The sequence below is a fragment of the Sciurus vulgaris genome, assembly GCF_902686455.1.
Source record: "Sciurus vulgaris genome assembly, chromosome: 1".
Taxonomy (NCBI): domain Eukaryota; kingdom Metazoa; phylum Chordata; class Mammalia; order Rodentia; family Sciuridae; genus Sciurus; species Sciurus vulgaris.
Window position 1 is genome coordinate 37,505,995 of NC_136461.1, and position 18,631 is coordinate 37,524,625.

Here is an 18,631-nt window from a genome sequence, read left to right on the forward strand (position 1 = left end):
ATTAGAGAGTGTTTGGAAATGTAGAAGCTCCTCAACATTAACTATCCCTTTAGTTTTCTATTTATATTTTTCTCTTTATGTTTTGTTGACAACCAAACCTTAATGATGAAGCACTCACCTGCTAGGATGATACTTGTTCGTTTCTCTTCACCTGTTACAGGGTTGCAAACATAGCACATAATATCGCCATCTGACAGGTTTCTGAGGAGAAGAGTCATCTTCATGTGGAACTGTCTTGCTTCATCCTGTGAGTACGATTTTGATGAATGTGGAACTACCTCTCCCCTGCTGTCTCTCCACTCCATTCGGGGCTGTGGGAACCACCCTCCTGAGTTACACTCCACCATGAGTCCATCACTAACAGGAACCTGGATATGAATCTGTGTCTCCAAGCCAAGTGCTGATGGAAATGAGAAAGAACCATCAAGATAGTTATTGTACTGAGGTTTGATTGGCAAGTTAAAAGGAAGTCATGTGTTCTGCAATTTAAGATTTGTGAATTAAATTCACGTTTCATTTATAAGTTAGACCAATTGGTCACTTTGTAATGTCTACTCACTGCATAGTGTATTTTTACAGTAGATGTTTGAGTATTTGTAATACTTGGAAATTTTTTTGAATATGAGATGAATAAGAAGCATTGAGATAATTTTCCTCAATTTTAACTTATTGTGTCAAAAAGGACTTTGTTATACAGTGTTCCACAAGCACACATACCTGCCATGCTTAGGTTCAGGCTGGCTGCATCACTGAAGTTAGTGTCTTTAAATGAACACCAGTACAGTCCATCATCAGAAATGCTGACGTTATGAATTCTGAGGGTCACTTTGCCCTCTCCCATGGCCTCTTTCACAAACTCTGTGCGATTTACATATTCGGGGGCAGCTTCTCCATTTACTTCATGACCACCTCTGTATAGGTGAACAAGTGTGGAATTGTCACCCCTGAACCAGCGCACCTCCATGTGCTCTGCACTTCGTGGTGGAGAAAACTGGCAGCTGAGAGCAGCCTGTCCTCCTACTCTAGCCACCAAGTGCCCATTGGGAACAGTTACCATCAGTTTCTCTGTGCAGGAAGGAAGAAAGCCAAAATAAATCATAAACCAATAAGAACCCTGTTGCTACACACTACATGGAAGGACATACAAAATTCTGCCCAGCAGACCTAGCTGATCTAAATGGTGATTGCCTGGGGTTGGGAGTGGGGAGAATTGCTTAATGAGTCTAGTTTCTGATTTAAATGTCTAGCTCTGATTACAATCCCTTCAGCTTAAACCAATATGTTATTTTTTGAAAGACCATTAGATTTTCAAAACTATATTCATTTGGAGGATTCTAGGAAGATGGTGGAGTAGGAAGCACCAGTAATCTGACTCCCCATGCAAACAATTGTACATAGCATGTTGGAGTCAGGTGGGCAAAAAAGGCTTTACTCTCAAAGCATTTGGTTGTCTGTGCTTTAATCACTTAGCAATGCCTCTGATCACAGAAGTGCAGACATTGAAGTGGTTGGTCATTTTACCTTCCCCGGTGGTTGCAAGTCCCCTCCTTATCCAACTAAGGTGATATCCAGGGCACTTAAAAGCCTCTTTCATATTCATTTTTCTCTTTTACTTTTTGGGTACCAGAAAAGACTGGAGTATTCAAAAGCAACTGGAAAGAATTAGAAAGTGTGGGTACATGCCCAGAGAAAGGCACAGACTCAGAAAAGACCCAAGGAGAGCTTAAGCTTATACTTCAGGGTAAACCTTTTCACAAAAACAATAGTTGGTAAGAAGCAAAAAGCCAAAAACATTAAACAAATACAATTCAAAAAACATGCAAACCCTGGAGAAACATAAAGAAAAAAATATTGATGAAAAGTGGACAGAGCTTAAGGGACATGTGGGACATCATCCAGCAAACCAACACATGCATTGTAAGATTTCTAGGAAGAGAATAGAGAGTGCAAAGGGAAGAACATCTCAAGTATTTGTCTCTCATCAAACGTAGGACATTTTCAACCATGATTGTTTCAGGAATATTCTGAAAAGAAGAAACAAAAGTGGCCCATAGATAGTTGAAAAAACACTCAATATCATTAGCCATCAGTAAAATACAATCAAAACTATGATGAGACATCATCTCACTCCAATTAAAAGAGCTCTTTATCTAAAAATAAAAAGTAAGTGCTAGTGAGGATGTAGAGGAAAAGGAAGTTTCACATGTTGCTGCTATGAATGTACATTAGTATAGTCATTATCATGAACAGTAGGTTCCTTTAGAGAATAAATAGCTATACCATATAATCCAACAATCCTAGTACTTGGTACACATTCACAAAAGATAAAATCTGAATACCAAAGAAATACCCAAACAATCATGTTAATTGTGCCACAATCAAAATAGTAAGATAAGAAAGAAACCTAGGTGCTCATCAACAGAGAGGTGGATAAAGAAAATAAATGTGAAATATATATTCTATATATGTATGTGTACACACATATGTATATACAATAGAATATTTTTCAGTTATAAACATGAATGAGCTTCTATCATTTTCAGTCAAATGGATGAAACTGGGACATATTGTTAAGTAAAATAAACCAGACACAGACAGAAAAAATGTGCTCTCTCATACAGAAGCTAAAAATGTTTGTTTGAATGCAGAATAGTGATCAGTAGAGATTGGGAAAGGTAGGGAGCAGATAAAGGGAGGATGGCTTTGATCGGTGCATGCTGTATGCATGTATTGAAACCTCACACTGAACTGAATTAATGGCAGGGTCTCAAAGAGATATTCATACATCCATGTTCATAGCGATATCATTCACAGCTAACTGGAGCAACCCATGTGTCCATCAACAGATGAATGAATAAACAAGATGTGGTATATAAATATAATACATACAATGAAATAATATTCAGTCTCAAAAGAAAGGAAATTCTAAAATGTTCTACATTATCAAAATAAGCTAGCCCCCCAAAAGACAAATAGCATATCAGTCAGCCTGTATGAAGTATTTAGAGTCATCAAAACCACAGAGACAGAAAGTAGAACGGTGATTGCCTGTGGTTGGGTGGTGGGGAGAATTGTTTAATGAGTACAGTTTCCAATTTAAAAGATGAAAAGTCCTTTATCAATAGATGATGGTGGATTTAAGATGGTGGACTAGAGGAAGGCTGCATTCCTTATCACTCTGTGACTCAGGGTTCAAGCACTGGAAATACTATTTCCCTGGGAGGCCACCAATGTCCACCAGCCACAGCCACTTCTGCTGCCAAGTTGGGGCCTGGAGGTCCATTGTCAGAGTGCATGCAGGTTCAGTTACATGCAGCTGGCTCCATCCTGGGACACTGGCCAGGGCCAGTGTCAAGGTACCTGTGGGTTTGGTTGCCTGAGGTCTTCCTGCTGGGTGTGCTAATGGCTGCCATCTTGCTGCTTCTTCACAGGGTCACTCCTTTGGGTGAGTGCATCGCTGGTGGTCTCTCTAGTTGCAAGTTGGAAGGCATTGAGATCTTGGGACTGCAGCATGTCAGAGCCTGGTGAATCTGAAGCCTAGATTCATCAGATTGCCACTGGGTCTGCATGGGCCAGTCTGGGCCTGGAAATTCTGTGGAAATTCAGAGACTGGGGCATTCCCTGGGGGGACCACAAGTTGGAGAGACCTGTGAGAGCCAGGCTCTCCCAAGCCCCATGAGTCCTGAAGTGCACAGGGATGGAAGGGGCTGGCTACAATGGGTGGGAAGGTTGGAAGAGGATATGAGGGAATCTGCTATCAACTTACCCAGCCAACTGGTCTGGCATTCACCAAACTGGACAACTCTACCTATCAGTGGAGAAGGAAAGCTAGAAACTTTTGAATGCCAATGGAAATAATTGTTCAATTTTCCATTGAGATTCCTTTTTTTTTTTTTTTTTTTTTCTGAAACAAGATATTTTTCTTGCATCAGTTTATTGAGGACTGGGATGTCTGAATAGTATATTATAGTTTTGTTGTGTATTCTTATCTTATCTTAAACTTGTATATATTTTACCTCTCAATTATTTGTTTCCCTAAATTCTCTTTCTCTCTTCTCTCATGCTAACAGCTACCCTCTATTAATACCTTTTGCTATAAAATTTTTACTTCTTTCTTCTCTCCTCCTGTCTCATAAACATCCCTTCTGTACTCTCTTTTGCCATCATTTGAAATGGGGAACCCTTTTAGCAAACTTACTGTTTGTACTGTAGACAATAATTGAACTCGTCGTTTCTGTTTATTGTGAAAAAACTATAGATGCCTTAATCGGAGCTATTCTGTTTAAGACTGTATATTTCTGGCATTGGGCACCAGTACCCCTTAAAGGCAAGGTACTTGAAACCTCCAGGGACACTTTAAGACTACAGGGTAGAAACTGTTCTGCCTCAGATCCATACTGCTGAATGGGAAGACACACAAACAACATGGAAAAGCAAGGAACAAAGTGCACCAAACAAACCAAGATGCTCCAATAATAGTATGCATTGACACCACAGTAGAAGAAATGTCAGGGAAGGAGTTAGAAAGTACATAGTCAAACCAATCTGCAATGTAAAGAATGATGTAAGAAATGAAATCAGATAAATTTCAGGAGATGAAAGATCACTTCAATAAAGAGATAGAAATTCTGAAAAGGAATAAAGCAAAAATAAAACGAAGAAATCAATAAACCAAATTAAAAATTAAATGGAAAGTATCACCAACAGACCACTTGGAAGACAGTACCTCAGGCAACGAAGACAAAAATTTATAATCTTGAAAATAAAACCTGATTGTATAGAGAAGATGGTAAGAAACCATGAACAGAATTTCCAAGAATTATGGGATAGAAGGAAAAGGCCAAATTTAAGATTTATCAGGATAGATGAAGGTGCAGAGATACAAACTCAAGGAATGCATAATCTTTTTAATGACATAATATAAGCAAATGTCCCAAACATAAAGAATGAAATGGAAAATCAACTACAAGAGACTTACAGGACCCTAAATGTATAAAATTACAGCAGACGCACACCAAGGCACATTATAATGAGAATGACTAACATACAGAATAAGGAAATGATTTTAAAGGTTGTGAGTCATCTTAATTGATTTCTCAACCCAGATCTTCAAAGCTAGGACATTCTGGAATGATATATATCAAGCTTTGAAAGAAAATGGATGCCAACCAAGAATTTTACAACCAGCGAAATTAAGCTTCAGATTTGAAGATGAAATAAAAACCGTCCATGATAAACAAAAGTTAAAAGAATGCACAACTAGAAAGCTTGAACTATAGAACATTCTCAACAAAATATTACATGAGGATGAAATAAAAAAAAAAAGTTAAAACCAGCAAAGGGAGGAACTACACTAAAGGAATAGTCAATCAAAAGAGAAATTAAGTAAAAATTAAAAATCAGAAATAATTCAAAATGTCCAGGCATACAAATCACATCTCAATAATAATCTTGAGAATTAGGGCTGAGGGTATAGCTCAGTTGGTAGAGTGTTTGCCTCGCGAGCAAAGGCCCCGGGTTCAATCCCCAGTACCGCAAAAAAAAAAAAAAAAAAAAAAAAAAGAGAGAATTAATGACCTTTAAGATAATTAGAAATCATTTTGAAAATGTATACTCCAATAAAGTAGAAAACTTTGAAGTAATCGACAAATTTCTAGAGACTTACGACCTACCCAAACTGAATCAGGAGGAAATACACAATTTAAACAGATTGATTTCAAGCAATGAAATTAAAGATGCCATCAAAAGCCTACCAAGAAAAGTCCAAGACCAGTCAGATTCTCAGATGGGTTCTACAAGACCTTCAAAGAAGAATTAACACCAATACTCTTCAAATTATTCTATGAAATGCAGAGGGAGGGAAGCCTCCAAACTCATTCTATGAAGTTAGTATCACCCTGTTATCAAAATCAGACAAGACACATCATGTCTATTTGGTGCCAAGGCACCAAAAACATACATTGGAGAAAAAATACCCTATTCAACAAATGGTGCTGGGAAAACTGGAAATTTATATGTAAGAAAATGAAATTAAACCCTTGTCTCTCATCCTGCACAAAAATCAACTCAAAATGGATCAAAGATGTAGGCACTAGAACAGAGACCCTGCACCTACTAGAAGAGAAGGTAGACCCAAATTTTCATCATGTTGGCTTAGGACCTGACTTCCTTAACAAGACTCCTAAAGTGCAACAAGTGAAAAAAAGAATCAATAAATGGGATGGATTCAAACTAAAATTCAACTTCTCAGCAAAGGAAACAACAAAATAACGTGATAGAGTGCTAATCTCCAGGATATATAAAAAGCTCAAAAAAATACCAAAGAAACAAATAACCCAATCAATGAATGGGCTAAAGAGCTGAACAGACACTTCACAGAATATGATACAATCAATCAACAAACATGTGAAAAAATGTTCATCATCTTTAGCAATTAGAGAAAAGCAAATCAAAACTATTCTAAAATTTGATCTCACTCCAGTCAGAATGGCAATTATCAAGAATACACGCAACAATAAACGTTGGTGAATATGTGGGGGAAAAGGTGCACTCATACATTGCTAGTGGGACTGCAAATTGGTGCAACTGCTCTGGAAAGCAGTATGGAGGGTCCTCAAAAACTTGGAATGGAACCACCATTTGACCCAGTTACCCATTCCTCAGCATATAGCCAAAGACTTAAAATCAGCATACTACAGTGACATAGTCACATCGATGTTTATAGCAGCTCAATTCACAATAGATGGACTGTGGAACCAAACTATGTGCCCTTTAACAGATGAATACACAAAGAAAATGTGTCACATATACACAATGGAATATTACTTGGCCTTACAGAAAAATGAAATTATGGCATTTGCCAGTTAATGAATGGAGCTGGAGAATATCATGCTAAGTGAAATAAACGAATCCCAAGAACCCAATGGCCAAATGTTTTCTCTGAAACTCAGATGCTAACTTACAGTAAGTGGGGGTGGCTAGGGAAGAATAAAGGTACTGTGGATTAGGCAGAGTTGAGTGAAGGGAGTGGAGGGTATATGGGTGGAAAGAACAATAGAATGAATCAGAAACTATTACTCTATGTGCATTTATGCATATGTGACTATATGACTTGTGTGATTCTACATCATGTACAACCAGGAAAATGAGAAGTTATACTCCATATATGTATGATGTGTCAAAATGCATTCTACTGTCACATATAACTAATTAGAACAAATTTTAGAAAAGATGATGGTGATGGTTAAATAACCTAATGAATATAGCTAACACCATTGAACTATACGCTTAAAATGGTTAAGATTGTAGATTTTATGTTATGTGTATTATCCTCTAATAGAAATTTTTTTAAAAGTGTATTAATCTTTATCTCTTATAATCTCTATTATTTGCAGGATATTTCTGAGAGTAGGAAAAAACCGTAGAGTATATCAGCTGTAATAGAAATTTAATCAAGCTTTGCAACTAAAAACTCATATCCATTTGAGCAAAATTTAGCATTTTAATGTAGCATTTTTGGGATGAAAGTTATTGTTCCAATTTTTTCTTGGAAGGACCACTTAGTAGGTATTTAAAAGCATTTCATATATTCATGTAAATTTCCTTTTTTTAGAAGGAAGAAAAAATGGTAAAACAGAACTTTAGGGGAGAACAGATACATTTTTAGCTTGACACACTCTGTAAAAGAACATGATTTTGATTTTATATGTGGGAATAGCCTAAATGAAAATTTTAGTAGAATATTCAAATAAAAATAAACAAAAATGAGAATTAATCATGAGTTAACATTGCTTATTGAACAGCTGGAATGAAAATAGGTATTGTAGGCAAAATAAAATTTGAGTTCAAAGTATTCAAAAAGTTAGCAAGTTAAAGATACAGCACATATTTTAAATATTTTACCAAAATTATATTAAATGTATATAACCTTCAAAAATACAAGAATTCCTTTACAAAACTAAAAAGAGGAAGATTTTTAGTATAACATTTCAATGGGAAAATCTAGTAGAACCTGATTCCAGCAGAACCCCATTTCTCCCAAGCAGAACAACCTAAACAACCACCTGACTTGACTTACACTGACTTATGCAAATCCACACAGAGCACCAGGAGAGCACCCTCAGAACTGTCTGCAGTGTGAGGTGCCAGCCAGGCCCTGTGGGTGTGGACCTCAGAGGTTGTGGGAGGAGCAAGGAGTCACTGACAACCAGAGCTTGCTCAGGTGCATATGCTCCATTAACCATCTCACATGTCAAACTCTTTATTTTTCCCTCTCTTTGTTTCCATTACAATCTCCTCCCATCTTTTCCAAATGAATTCCTTTAGGCGATTTTGACCACATCTGACTCTGTTCATAATTACTGTTCAGTGTATTTTCGCATCTGCCATCAGGGAGAAAATTCTTTCACTGAAGTCTACAACAAGGTTCCTCTCTCAATTAAGCCACAACTAGGTCATTTGATAGCTCCAAGTCACCTGCACATTCTTGATATAAAGTCTACTTATCTTTTCAATATTTGCAAATCATTTTTGTACCTCCAATTATAAAACACATTATTTTAGAAAGTTATTTTATTGGACTATCTTTGCCACTTTGACCACTGGATTTTGTTACAAAATTGGTCTTTTTTTTTTTTTTTCTTTTCTAAATTTCTATTAGTATGAGAAAGTTTACATAGAAATAGAAGTATCTATCCTAAAACTGACATAACAGAGTTTCTTGGTGGTAATTTTTTATTTCTTTTTTTTTTTAATCTATAACATTTCTTTTTGATTCTTTCCTAGAATCCACATCTCTCTACTTACATTTTCCATCTGTTCTTAAATGTTATCTATTAATAGCTTATTAATTATAGTTGTTTTAAAATCCTAATCTGATAATTCCCACATTCCCATCATGTCTGAATCTGGTTTTGTTCTCTCTCTTCAAACGATGGATTTGCCTTTTAGTATGTCGTGCAATTTGTGTGTGTACGAGTGTGTGGAAAACCAATCATAATATACTGAGTGAGAGGTATTCTGGTGAAAGCTTTTCAGTGATGAGGTGATACAGTTTGTGGGGAGGAGAAGCATTCTGTGGTTCCCTGATTAGGTTTCAGTTTGGGTGAGTCTGTTCAAGAGTCTGGATGGGAGCTTCATGACTGCTTCCATCAGTGCTTCCCCCTTCTAAGTGGGACAGGATGGATGGAGGAGGCTGCAGTTAGATATTGCCCTTCCCCCAGGTTAGTTAGGTTATGGAATTCCAATAGGTTAGGCTCTGCAAAATAGTTTTTCTTGAGTACAGTGCATTTTAAGACAAATGCGCCAAAATGATTACTTTTCTCCTCCCCTTGCTGAAAGCACAAAGAAATTTTCTCCAATTATTTACTGTAAGAACCTGGTAGAAACCCTGGTAGTAAAAGGCATGAGAGTCCTGACTCCACTAGCTTTCTCTGGGGTTTTGACTCAATCAAGTCCAAACACAACCTCCAGCGATTGGATAGTTACCGTTTAGATTTTCCTATCCTGGTACTGGTTTCTCTAGAGGTTTCTACGTATGGATTTCTGCTCTGGTAGATTCCTGCACCTCTCTGTCTCTCTGATTTGGGGGGGGGGGGGCAGGGATTTGCCCTGTAATCTCACTTTTCATGGATCTAAGAAGATTTTCATTTTTCAGCCTTTCATCTGATAATTACAATGAAGGGCTAACTTCAAAATTCCCCTAAAAGTTGACAGGACACCAGATTCTTTCTATAGCTGAAATTGAGTAAGGAAAAAGTAGATGTTCTTACCTGAAGTTGCTGTCATCACTTGCAAGAGAAGAAAGCATACACAGTAGCCAGAAAAATAAGAGGATGCAGGCTCCATGATATCTGGATAAAAGACTGGAATAAGATCACAGATTATGAGATACAGTGTATAGATTGCATGGATACACAGGATTTCATCAAGATTATAAAGAGGGGTGATCTTCAGACTCTTTCCTTTCAGAAATAACCTTTCTCAGTGCTCAATAAAATAACCATGTCCCCACACATTGTTCTGATCAAGAGAGGGAAGGAATATGGGAAGCACAAAGCATAGGTGCCTGCCTAAATGTACATGATAAAGTAAGAAGTGTATTTTTGGATTCATGTGCTTGAACAGCTGAGACCAAATTCTGGTTGAACTAAAAGAGCTTGTTAATAATTTTATGTATTACCTCTAACAAAGGAAATATGACTGAAATGTTTTAACTAGTAAAATTTAATGGCCAAATTTGCACTCTAAATATATAGAAGTGGTTTTCTGATTGAGTGGCTGAGATTTAGAAAAAGTGGTACTTACATCGTTGCAGAAGAAACAAACTGGAAAAATTGCAAATTAATTGACTTTTCTAAACCCATAAGAGAAATAATGTCAAGGGCAAATGCTTAATGTGAAGTTGGGTAAGAAAAGTGACCTCAAGAAAAAAACACAACTTAAGATTTGTAACCTTGGAAAGAGTCTGAAGGATATCACATAAATACACTGTAAGATTTGCCTAGAATCTTTCAACAAATTGCTAAAAGTATTTGTATGCTAATGTCTGAGTAGAAAAACTTTGGGGAGAGCAAATGTGAGTGTTCTTTTGCAGTTCTTTACTTCAGGAACTCAACTAGGAAAATTTTGAACAACTTTTGCTGCTGATTGGAGGAAAACAACAGAAACCACTATTTAAACTCCACCCTATATCCACCCATCTTCCCTATAAAATTAAAACCTTAACATATCAGGGAAGAGCAACAAAAAACAGCCTTTGGACACTTGTGGAAACCCACTGAAACTGGTGGAGAGGAACAGGAATAAAACCTTCTACCTTTGATGGATGTCTTAGAATATTTAAGTTGCTATAACAAAATGCCTGTGGCTGGGTTATTTGTAAAAAGGAAAAGAGATTTGTTTATCTAACAGTTCTGTAGGTCCAGGAATATGGCACTAGCATCTTTTCAGCTCTGGTGAGAACCTCTTGGTGGAGTGGGTGGGAATATGTACAAAAGACAGATGTTCTTCAAAAGAGGAACTAGTTAAATGAAGGAGGAATATATTCTCAAATTTAAAAAAAAAAGAGTTTTCTTTTCCTCCCCAGTTTATTAATATTTAAGAAATTTTTTTTGATTCATTGTACACAAATGGGATGAAACATTTCATTTCTCTGGTTGTACACAATGTTGAGTCACACTGTGTAATCATACATGTACATAGGTTAATATGTTACTCTCACTCCATTTTCTTTGCTTCCCCCCACGATCTCCCTACCCCTGAATTCCCTCTATTTAGGAAATATTTAGTGTTCAATCAGAACATTAGTTGTAGGAAGGTGCATCTACACCACCACCACCAACAACAAAGGAAATGAAGAACATCTTTAACAAATATATTTAAGTAAAAATCTAGATTTTTCTTGTTCTAATTGCTCTAAAAGAAAACTAATTGTCTAATGCAAAGACAGTAAAAATATAATGGGATTTATTGCCTATGTGAAAGCAAACTAATTAACAATACTAGCATAAGGAATAGAAAAACCTTGCAATATATTATTACCAGCAATACTAATTCACAAGAACACAAAAACAGATAATCAGTTCAATAGATATAGAAAAGGCATTCAACAAATTTAGTATCTATTTAAAATCAAAGCTCTCAGCAAATCAGAAAAATAGGGAAACTACCTTAACCACATACAGTCAATAGGCAAAAAATCCACTACAAACATATTTTTTTAATTTATTTTTATTGTAAACAAATGGGATACATGTTGTTTCAGTTCGTACATGGAGTAACAGCATACCATTTGCATATTCATATATTTACATAGAGTAATGATGTTCGATTCATTCCGTTATTTTTTTCCTTCCCCCCCACCCCTCCCACCTCTCTTTTCCTTCTATACAGTCCCTCCTTCCTCCATTCTTGTCCCCCTCCCACCCCCCATTAAGTGTCATCATCCGCTTATCAGTGAGATCATTCCTCTTTTGGATTTTTTGAGATTGGCTTATCTCACTTAACATGATATTCTCCAATTTCATCCATTTGCCTGCAAATGCCATAATTTTATTATTCTTTATAGCTGAGTAATATTCCATTGTGTATATGTAAATATTTATATATATATTGCTACACATTATTCTAATATACTATACACAATATTCCATTGTGTATAGTGAATATTTATATTTATATATATATATCACAGTTTCTTTATCCATTCATCAATTGAAGGGCATCTAGATTGGTTCCATAGTCTGGCTATTGTGAATTGAGCCGCTATGAACACTGATGTGGCTGTATCTCTGTAGTGTGCTGATTTTAAGTCCTTTGGGTATAGGCCGAGGAGTGGGATAGCTGGGTCAAATGGTAGGACCATTCCAAGTTTTCTAAGGAATCTCCACACTGCTTTCCAGAGTGGCTGCACTAATTTGCAGTCCCACCAGCAATGTATGAGTGTACCTTTTTCCCCACATCCTCTCCAACAACTATTGTTGCTTGTATTCTTGATAATCGCCATTCTAATTGGGGTGAGATGGAATCTTAGTGTAGTTTTGATTTGCATTTCTCTTATTACTAAAGATGTTGAACATTTTTTCATATATCTGTTGATTGCTTGTAGATCTTCTTCTGTGAAGTGTCTGTTCAATTCCTTAGCCCATTTGTTGATTGGGTTATTTGTATTCTTGGTGTAGAGTTTTTTGAGTTCTTTATAGATTCTGGAAATTAGTGCTCTATCTGAAGTATGAGTGGCAAAGATATTCTCCCACTCTGTAGGCTCTCTCTTCACATTGCTGATAGTTTCCTTTGCTGAGAGAAAGCTATTTAGTTTGAATCTATCCCAGTTATTGATTCTTGCTTTTATTTCTTGTGCTATGGGAGTCCTGTTAAGGAAGTCTGATCCTAAGCCAACAAGGTGAATATTTGGACCTATTTTTTCTTCTATAAGACACAAGGTCTCTGGTCTGATTTCAAGGTCCTTTATCCATTGTGAGTTGAGTTTTGTGCAGGGTGAGAGATAGGGGTTTAGTTTCATTCTGTTGCATATAGATTTCCAGTTTTCCCAGCACCATTTGTTGAAGAGGCTACCTTTTCTCCATTGCATACTTTTGGCACCTTTGTCTAGTATTAGAAAATTGCATTTATTTGGGTTTGTGTCCGTGTCCTCTATTCTGTATCATTGATCTACCTGTCTATTTTGGTGCCAATACGATGCTGTTTTTGTTACTATTGCTTTGTAGTATAGTTGAAGTTCTGGTATTGCGATACCCTCTGTTTCATTCTTCCTGCTAAGGATTGTTTTAGCTATTCTGGGTTTCTTATTCTTCCAGATGAATTTCATGATTGCTTGCTCTATTTCTGTGAGGTACGTCATTAAGATTTTAATTGGAATTGCATTGAATCTGTATAGCACTTTTGGTAGTACGGCCATTTTAAACAATATTAATTCTGCCTATCCAAGAGCATGGGAGATCTTTCCATCTTCTAAGGTCTTCCTTAATTTCTTTCTTCAGTGTTTTGTAGTTTTCCTTGTAGAGATCTTTTACCTCTTTGGTTAGATTGATGCCCAAGTATTTTATTCTTTTTGAGGCTATTGCAAATGGAGTTGTTTTCCTCATTTCCCTTTCAGCTGTTTCGTCGCTTGCATATAAAAATGCTGTAGATTTATGTGTGTTGTTTTTATAGCCTGCTATTTGCTGATTTCATTGATGAGGTCTAGAAGTTTTCTGGAAGAGGTTTTTGGATTCTCTAAATATAGAATCATGTCATCCGCAAATAGTGACAGCTTAAGTTCCTCTTTTCCTATTCATATCCCTTTAATTTCTTTAGGAAATTTCTTTAATTTCTTTAATTTCAGGAAGACATAGCAATAGTAAATATTTATGCCCAAAACAATGGTGCATCCCTGTACATCAAACAAATCCTTCTCAATTTCAAGAATCACATAGACCACAACACAATAATTCTGGGCGACTTTAACGCACCACTGTCACCACTAGATAGATCTTCCAAACAAAATCCAACCCAAGAAACCATAGAACTCAATAACACAATCAATAACCTAGACTTAATGGACATATAGAATATTCCATCCATCAACGAGTGGATACACTTTCTTCTCAGCAGCACATGGAAACTTCTCGAAAATAGACCATCTGTTATGCCACAAAGCAGCCCTTAGGAAATCCAAAAAAATACAGATACTGCCTTGTGTTCTATCAGATCATAAAGGACTGAGAGTAGAAATCAATGACAAAATAAAAAAAGGAAATTACTCTAACACTTGAAGAGTAAATAATATGCTATTGAATGAAACATGGATAACAAAAAACATCAGGGAGGAGATTAAAAAATTCTTAGAGGTCAATGAGAATGATGATACAACATATCAAAATCTCTTGGACACTATGAAAGCGGTACTAAGAGGAAAATTCATTGCATGGAGCGCATTCCAGTAAAGAATGAAAAGTCAACAATTAAATGACCTAACATTACAGCTCAAAGCCCTAGAAAAAGAAAAACAGAATAACAGCAAAAGTAGTAGAAGACAGGAAATAATTAAAATCAGAGCTGAAATCAATGAAATTGAAACAAAAGAAACTATTCAAAAAATTGACAAAACAAAAAGTTTGTTCTTTGAGAAAGTAAACAAAATAGAGAAACCCTTAGCCACACTAACAAAGAGGAGAGAGAAGACTCAAATTACTAAAATACATGATGCAAAAGGAAATAACATGACAGACACCACTGAGATACAGAACATAATGAGAAGCTACTTTGAAAATCTGTATTCCAACAAAATAGAAAGTACAGAAGCCATTGACAAAGTTCTAGAGACATATGCTCCTCCCAAACTGAACCAGGAGGACATACATGATTTAAACAGATCAATATCAAGCAATGAAATAGAAGAAGCCATTAAAAACCTACCATCCAAGAAAAGCCCAGGACCAGACAGATTCTCAGCCGAGTTCTACAAGACCTTCAAAGAAGAACTCATTCCAATACTTCTCAAAGTATTCCAGTAAATAGAAAAGGAGGGTACCCTACCAAACTCAGTCTATGAAGTTAATATCACCCTCATACCCAAACCAGGCAAAGACACATCAAGGAAAGAAAATGTTAGATCAATATCCTTGATGAATATAGATGCAAAGATTCTTAAGAAAATATTGGCAAACCGTATCCAAAAACATATTAAGAAAATTGTGCACCATGATCAAGTGGGGTCATTTCTGGAATGCAAGGATGGTTCAACATTTGTAAATCAATAAACGTAATCCATCATGTCAATAGACTTAAGGATAAGAATCATATGGTTATTTCAATTGACAAAATACAACACCCCTTCATGCTCAAAACACTAGAAAAAATAGGGATAGTAGGAACATACCTGAACATTATAAAGGCTATTTATGCTAAGCCCATGGCCAACATCATTCTTAATGGAGAAAAACTGAAACCATTCCCTTTAAAAATGGGAACAAGACAGGGGTGTCCTCTTTCACCACTTCTATTCAACATTGTCCTCGAAACTTTAGCCAGAGCAATTAGGCAGACCAAACATATTTTTTAATGAAAGTAATTGAAAACTTGTTCCCTTGTTGGACAAGGAGAGTATGTCCTATCTCACTTCTCCAATGCAACACTGTTCTATAAGTACTAGCCAGTGCAAAATGACAGACTGGAAAGGGAGATAGACAGCTATCTCTAACCATATATAACATGGTTGTCAAAGTAGAACATCAAATGGACCTTCAAAATATCTCTTGAAACTATAAGTCTAGCAATGTTGAAAATTATAGGTTAATATTCAAAAGTCAATTGCGATTTTCTATACATAAGCCATAACCATTTGGAGTTTGAAAATTTTTAAATACTATTTATAATGGCACCAAAAATGAAGTAATGAGGTTTCAATGTAACAAAATGTATGATGAAAACTACAATTGAATGGAAATAAAATCTAAATTGGAGAGCTAAACCATGTTCCCAATTGCTATGTGAATGTGCCCTCCCAAATTCTTGGAATTTAATTGCCACTGTAACAGTGTTAAGGGGTGGGACATTGAAAAGGTGGTTAGACCTTGAGGACTACATTCTGATGAACTCTTGCCATTATTATTGGAGTGTGTTTATTATCATGAGAGTTCATTGCTTATAAAAGGACAAGGATAAGTTTGGCCTCTTTGCCTCTCTCTTATTGATCCTTTTGCCTTCTGCCATGGATGACACCACACAAGGCTCTTGACAGACACTGGGATTTTGATCTTGGACTTTATAGCCTCCGGAAATAAATTTTGGTTCTATATAAACTACCCAGCCTGTTTATTCTGTTACAGCACAGGATGGTCAAAGACAACAGAACAATTTTTGGTCAATATCAAGTTTATTTAAATATCTGTATGTGAAGACAAGACTAGATAGAATAGCCAGAACAATTCTGGGAAAGCAGAATGAAGTCAGAGGAAATCTAAGCCCAATTTCAAGATTTACATTAATGAAGATAATGTGGAGTTGGCAGAAGCATAGATAGATACCTAAATGGAACAAAAATAGAATGGAAAAGTTGATCCACATGAACCCAGATAACTGATTTTTGTTTAGTGCAGAAGGAACTCAGTTGGAAAAGAACAGTCTTTTGAAAATATGGTAGTGGAAAAAATTTAGACATTCATATGCAAAAAGGGAATAAAACAAACTTTGCAACTTTTAACAAAATATCTCAAAGTGAATCATAGATATGAATATATATCTATATATTTGTGAGAAGAAAATAAAATCAGCATAAACTGTTTACACAGTTTAGGTTTACAGAGTTTAGCAAAGTGTTCTTAGACATAACACTAAAAGAACCATTCATGACATTTTGAAAAAATTGTATCTTACAAATTATTCATTGTTTATTTGAAATCCAAATTTAACTGAGCATCCTATATTTTATCTGATAACTCTGTAAGTTGGTTCACAGGGTCTGTAAGTCAAATAAACCCACTAATACCATCACCAAAGTGTTTCAAACACTACATATTAAAGGGAAGTGTAGGGTTTTATTTAAATCATAGTCAGTATGCTAGAAAAATGAGTCAAGATCTGAAGGAAGAAATTCCTATGGTCCTGGACACTAACAAAATTTTTCTACTATTGAATAAAAACAATAGGCCTATTTGGCACTTATACAGCCAATAAGAAAATATTTAAAGAAATAGTGCTTTGTATCTTATTATTTTACATATCTGACAAATATGACAAAGGAATATCAGCAATACTTCCCCACTGTTGGATTCACACAGATGCAGGGAAGCTGGCATTCCAGCTTGAAAAGCAGATCAAAATTCCAAGAGTTGTAATCTCTAAATGATTGGTAGGTATTCTGGCATCTCCCTCCATTGCAGAATCTTTAACCCAGATCTTGAATCTATGAGAGATATTTGATTTTGTAAACCAACTACAAGAGTGACAAAAGTATAAGAAGACTTACACATGTAAAGGCATAGTAGCCTTATTTGTAAAAGACAATAATTGGAAATAACTCAGAATTTCACTAACAGGTGAATGGTTGAACAAATTGTGATGATTCATAGAATATAATATGTAGAGCAATAAAAAGGAATGAACTATTTATATACACAACAGACATGAATCTCAACAAGATTACTAAATTAATTATACAAAAAAGGGTAAAATGAAGATGGTATGATTCCATGTATAAAAAATTCTAGAAAATGCAAGTGATCTTTATGAAAGCCAGTCAGTGGTTACTTGGGGACAGGAGGAAGGAAAGAAAGGAGCATTTACAAAAGTACATGAAGACACCTTTTGGAGTCATGAATATGTTCATTATATTGACTACAGGGATAATTTTGTGCTTGTATATGTAAATAAAACATAACAAAATATTCTTAAATATAATGCAATTTGCTGTATGTAAAATTATACCTCAGTGAATCAGTTTTTAAAAGACTTCTTTTGAAACTATCATTTAAATATTGCTAATAACTTTTTAGTGAATATTTAAATTTATTAACTGAACCATCTATATTTCAGGAGACAAATCTTGGTAAATGGGACACCCACCATGGTGACTACCAGGTCTAAAACACTGATTGATTCCACTCTTTTTTACTCTGAAATCTTAAAAGAAGTGACTGGGTAAGTAGCACAACTTCTGGAAGTCAGGGAAGTGGGGAATATGATCAGTAATCTGAATAATGGAATTTGAAAGCAAATCCTCTCTCTAAAAGCAGTTCATTGCCTGTTAGCTTCCTAAGCCCCCAGATATCATTGTCCTGTGTTAAAAAGATTGATGAGATCTTCTAGACATAGAGCTAAAGAAAGTCCTAAGGCTAAACTTCAGGAGGCAGAAATATCCTTGTCCCCAACCAGCACCTGCAATCTGATCACTTACTTGAGCTCCAGAACACAGAGAAAATTTCTTCTAGGTCTTCCAGATCGTTTCCTTGGTGCCTGCAGGTAGTTCAGCAATGCTGCTGCACCAGCATACCTCCACTCAAGTCCAAGCCAACACTTTGTTTACCTGGGTTTACATTTTGTGCTAGCTAAACTTTTCTCCCTACCTTTGTATCACTAGAGAGATCTCTGTGTTATGTATGCCACAGACCTGCTCCAACATGACATGCCCTGA

General features: G+C 35.9%; 3 protein-coding genes across 8 annotated transcripts in view; all 3 read right to left on the reverse strand.

Annotated features, from left to right (window-relative positions):
• LOC306670252 (putative selection and upkeep of intraepithelial T-cells protein 1 homolog) overlaps window positions 1-18,631 on the reverse strand; it is a 201,674-nt gene that overhangs the window by 108,589 nt on the left and 74,454 nt on the right. The gene's annotated exons all lie outside the window — the stretch shown is intronic.
• The window catches only part of LOC306670164 (selection and upkeep of intraepithelial T-cells protein 8-like), a 152,106-nt gene that overhangs the window by 16,448 nt on the left and 117,027 nt on the right, over window positions 1-18,631 (reverse strand). The gene's annotated exons all lie outside the window — the stretch shown is intronic.
• LOC306653897 (selection and upkeep of intraepithelial T-cells protein 8-like) lies at window positions 42-10,170 on the reverse strand (the record flags this gene model as incomplete). Its single annotated transcript, XM_079126993.1, has 3 exons — window positions 9,771-10,170; window positions 718-1,065; window positions 42-400 (listed from the first exon to the last, which is right to left on the reverse strand). Exons 1-3 carry the CDS (start codon window positions 9,844-9,846, stop codon window positions 42-44), a joined length of 783 nt encoding a protein of 260 aa, XP_078983119.1. The 5' UTR covers window positions 9,847-10,170.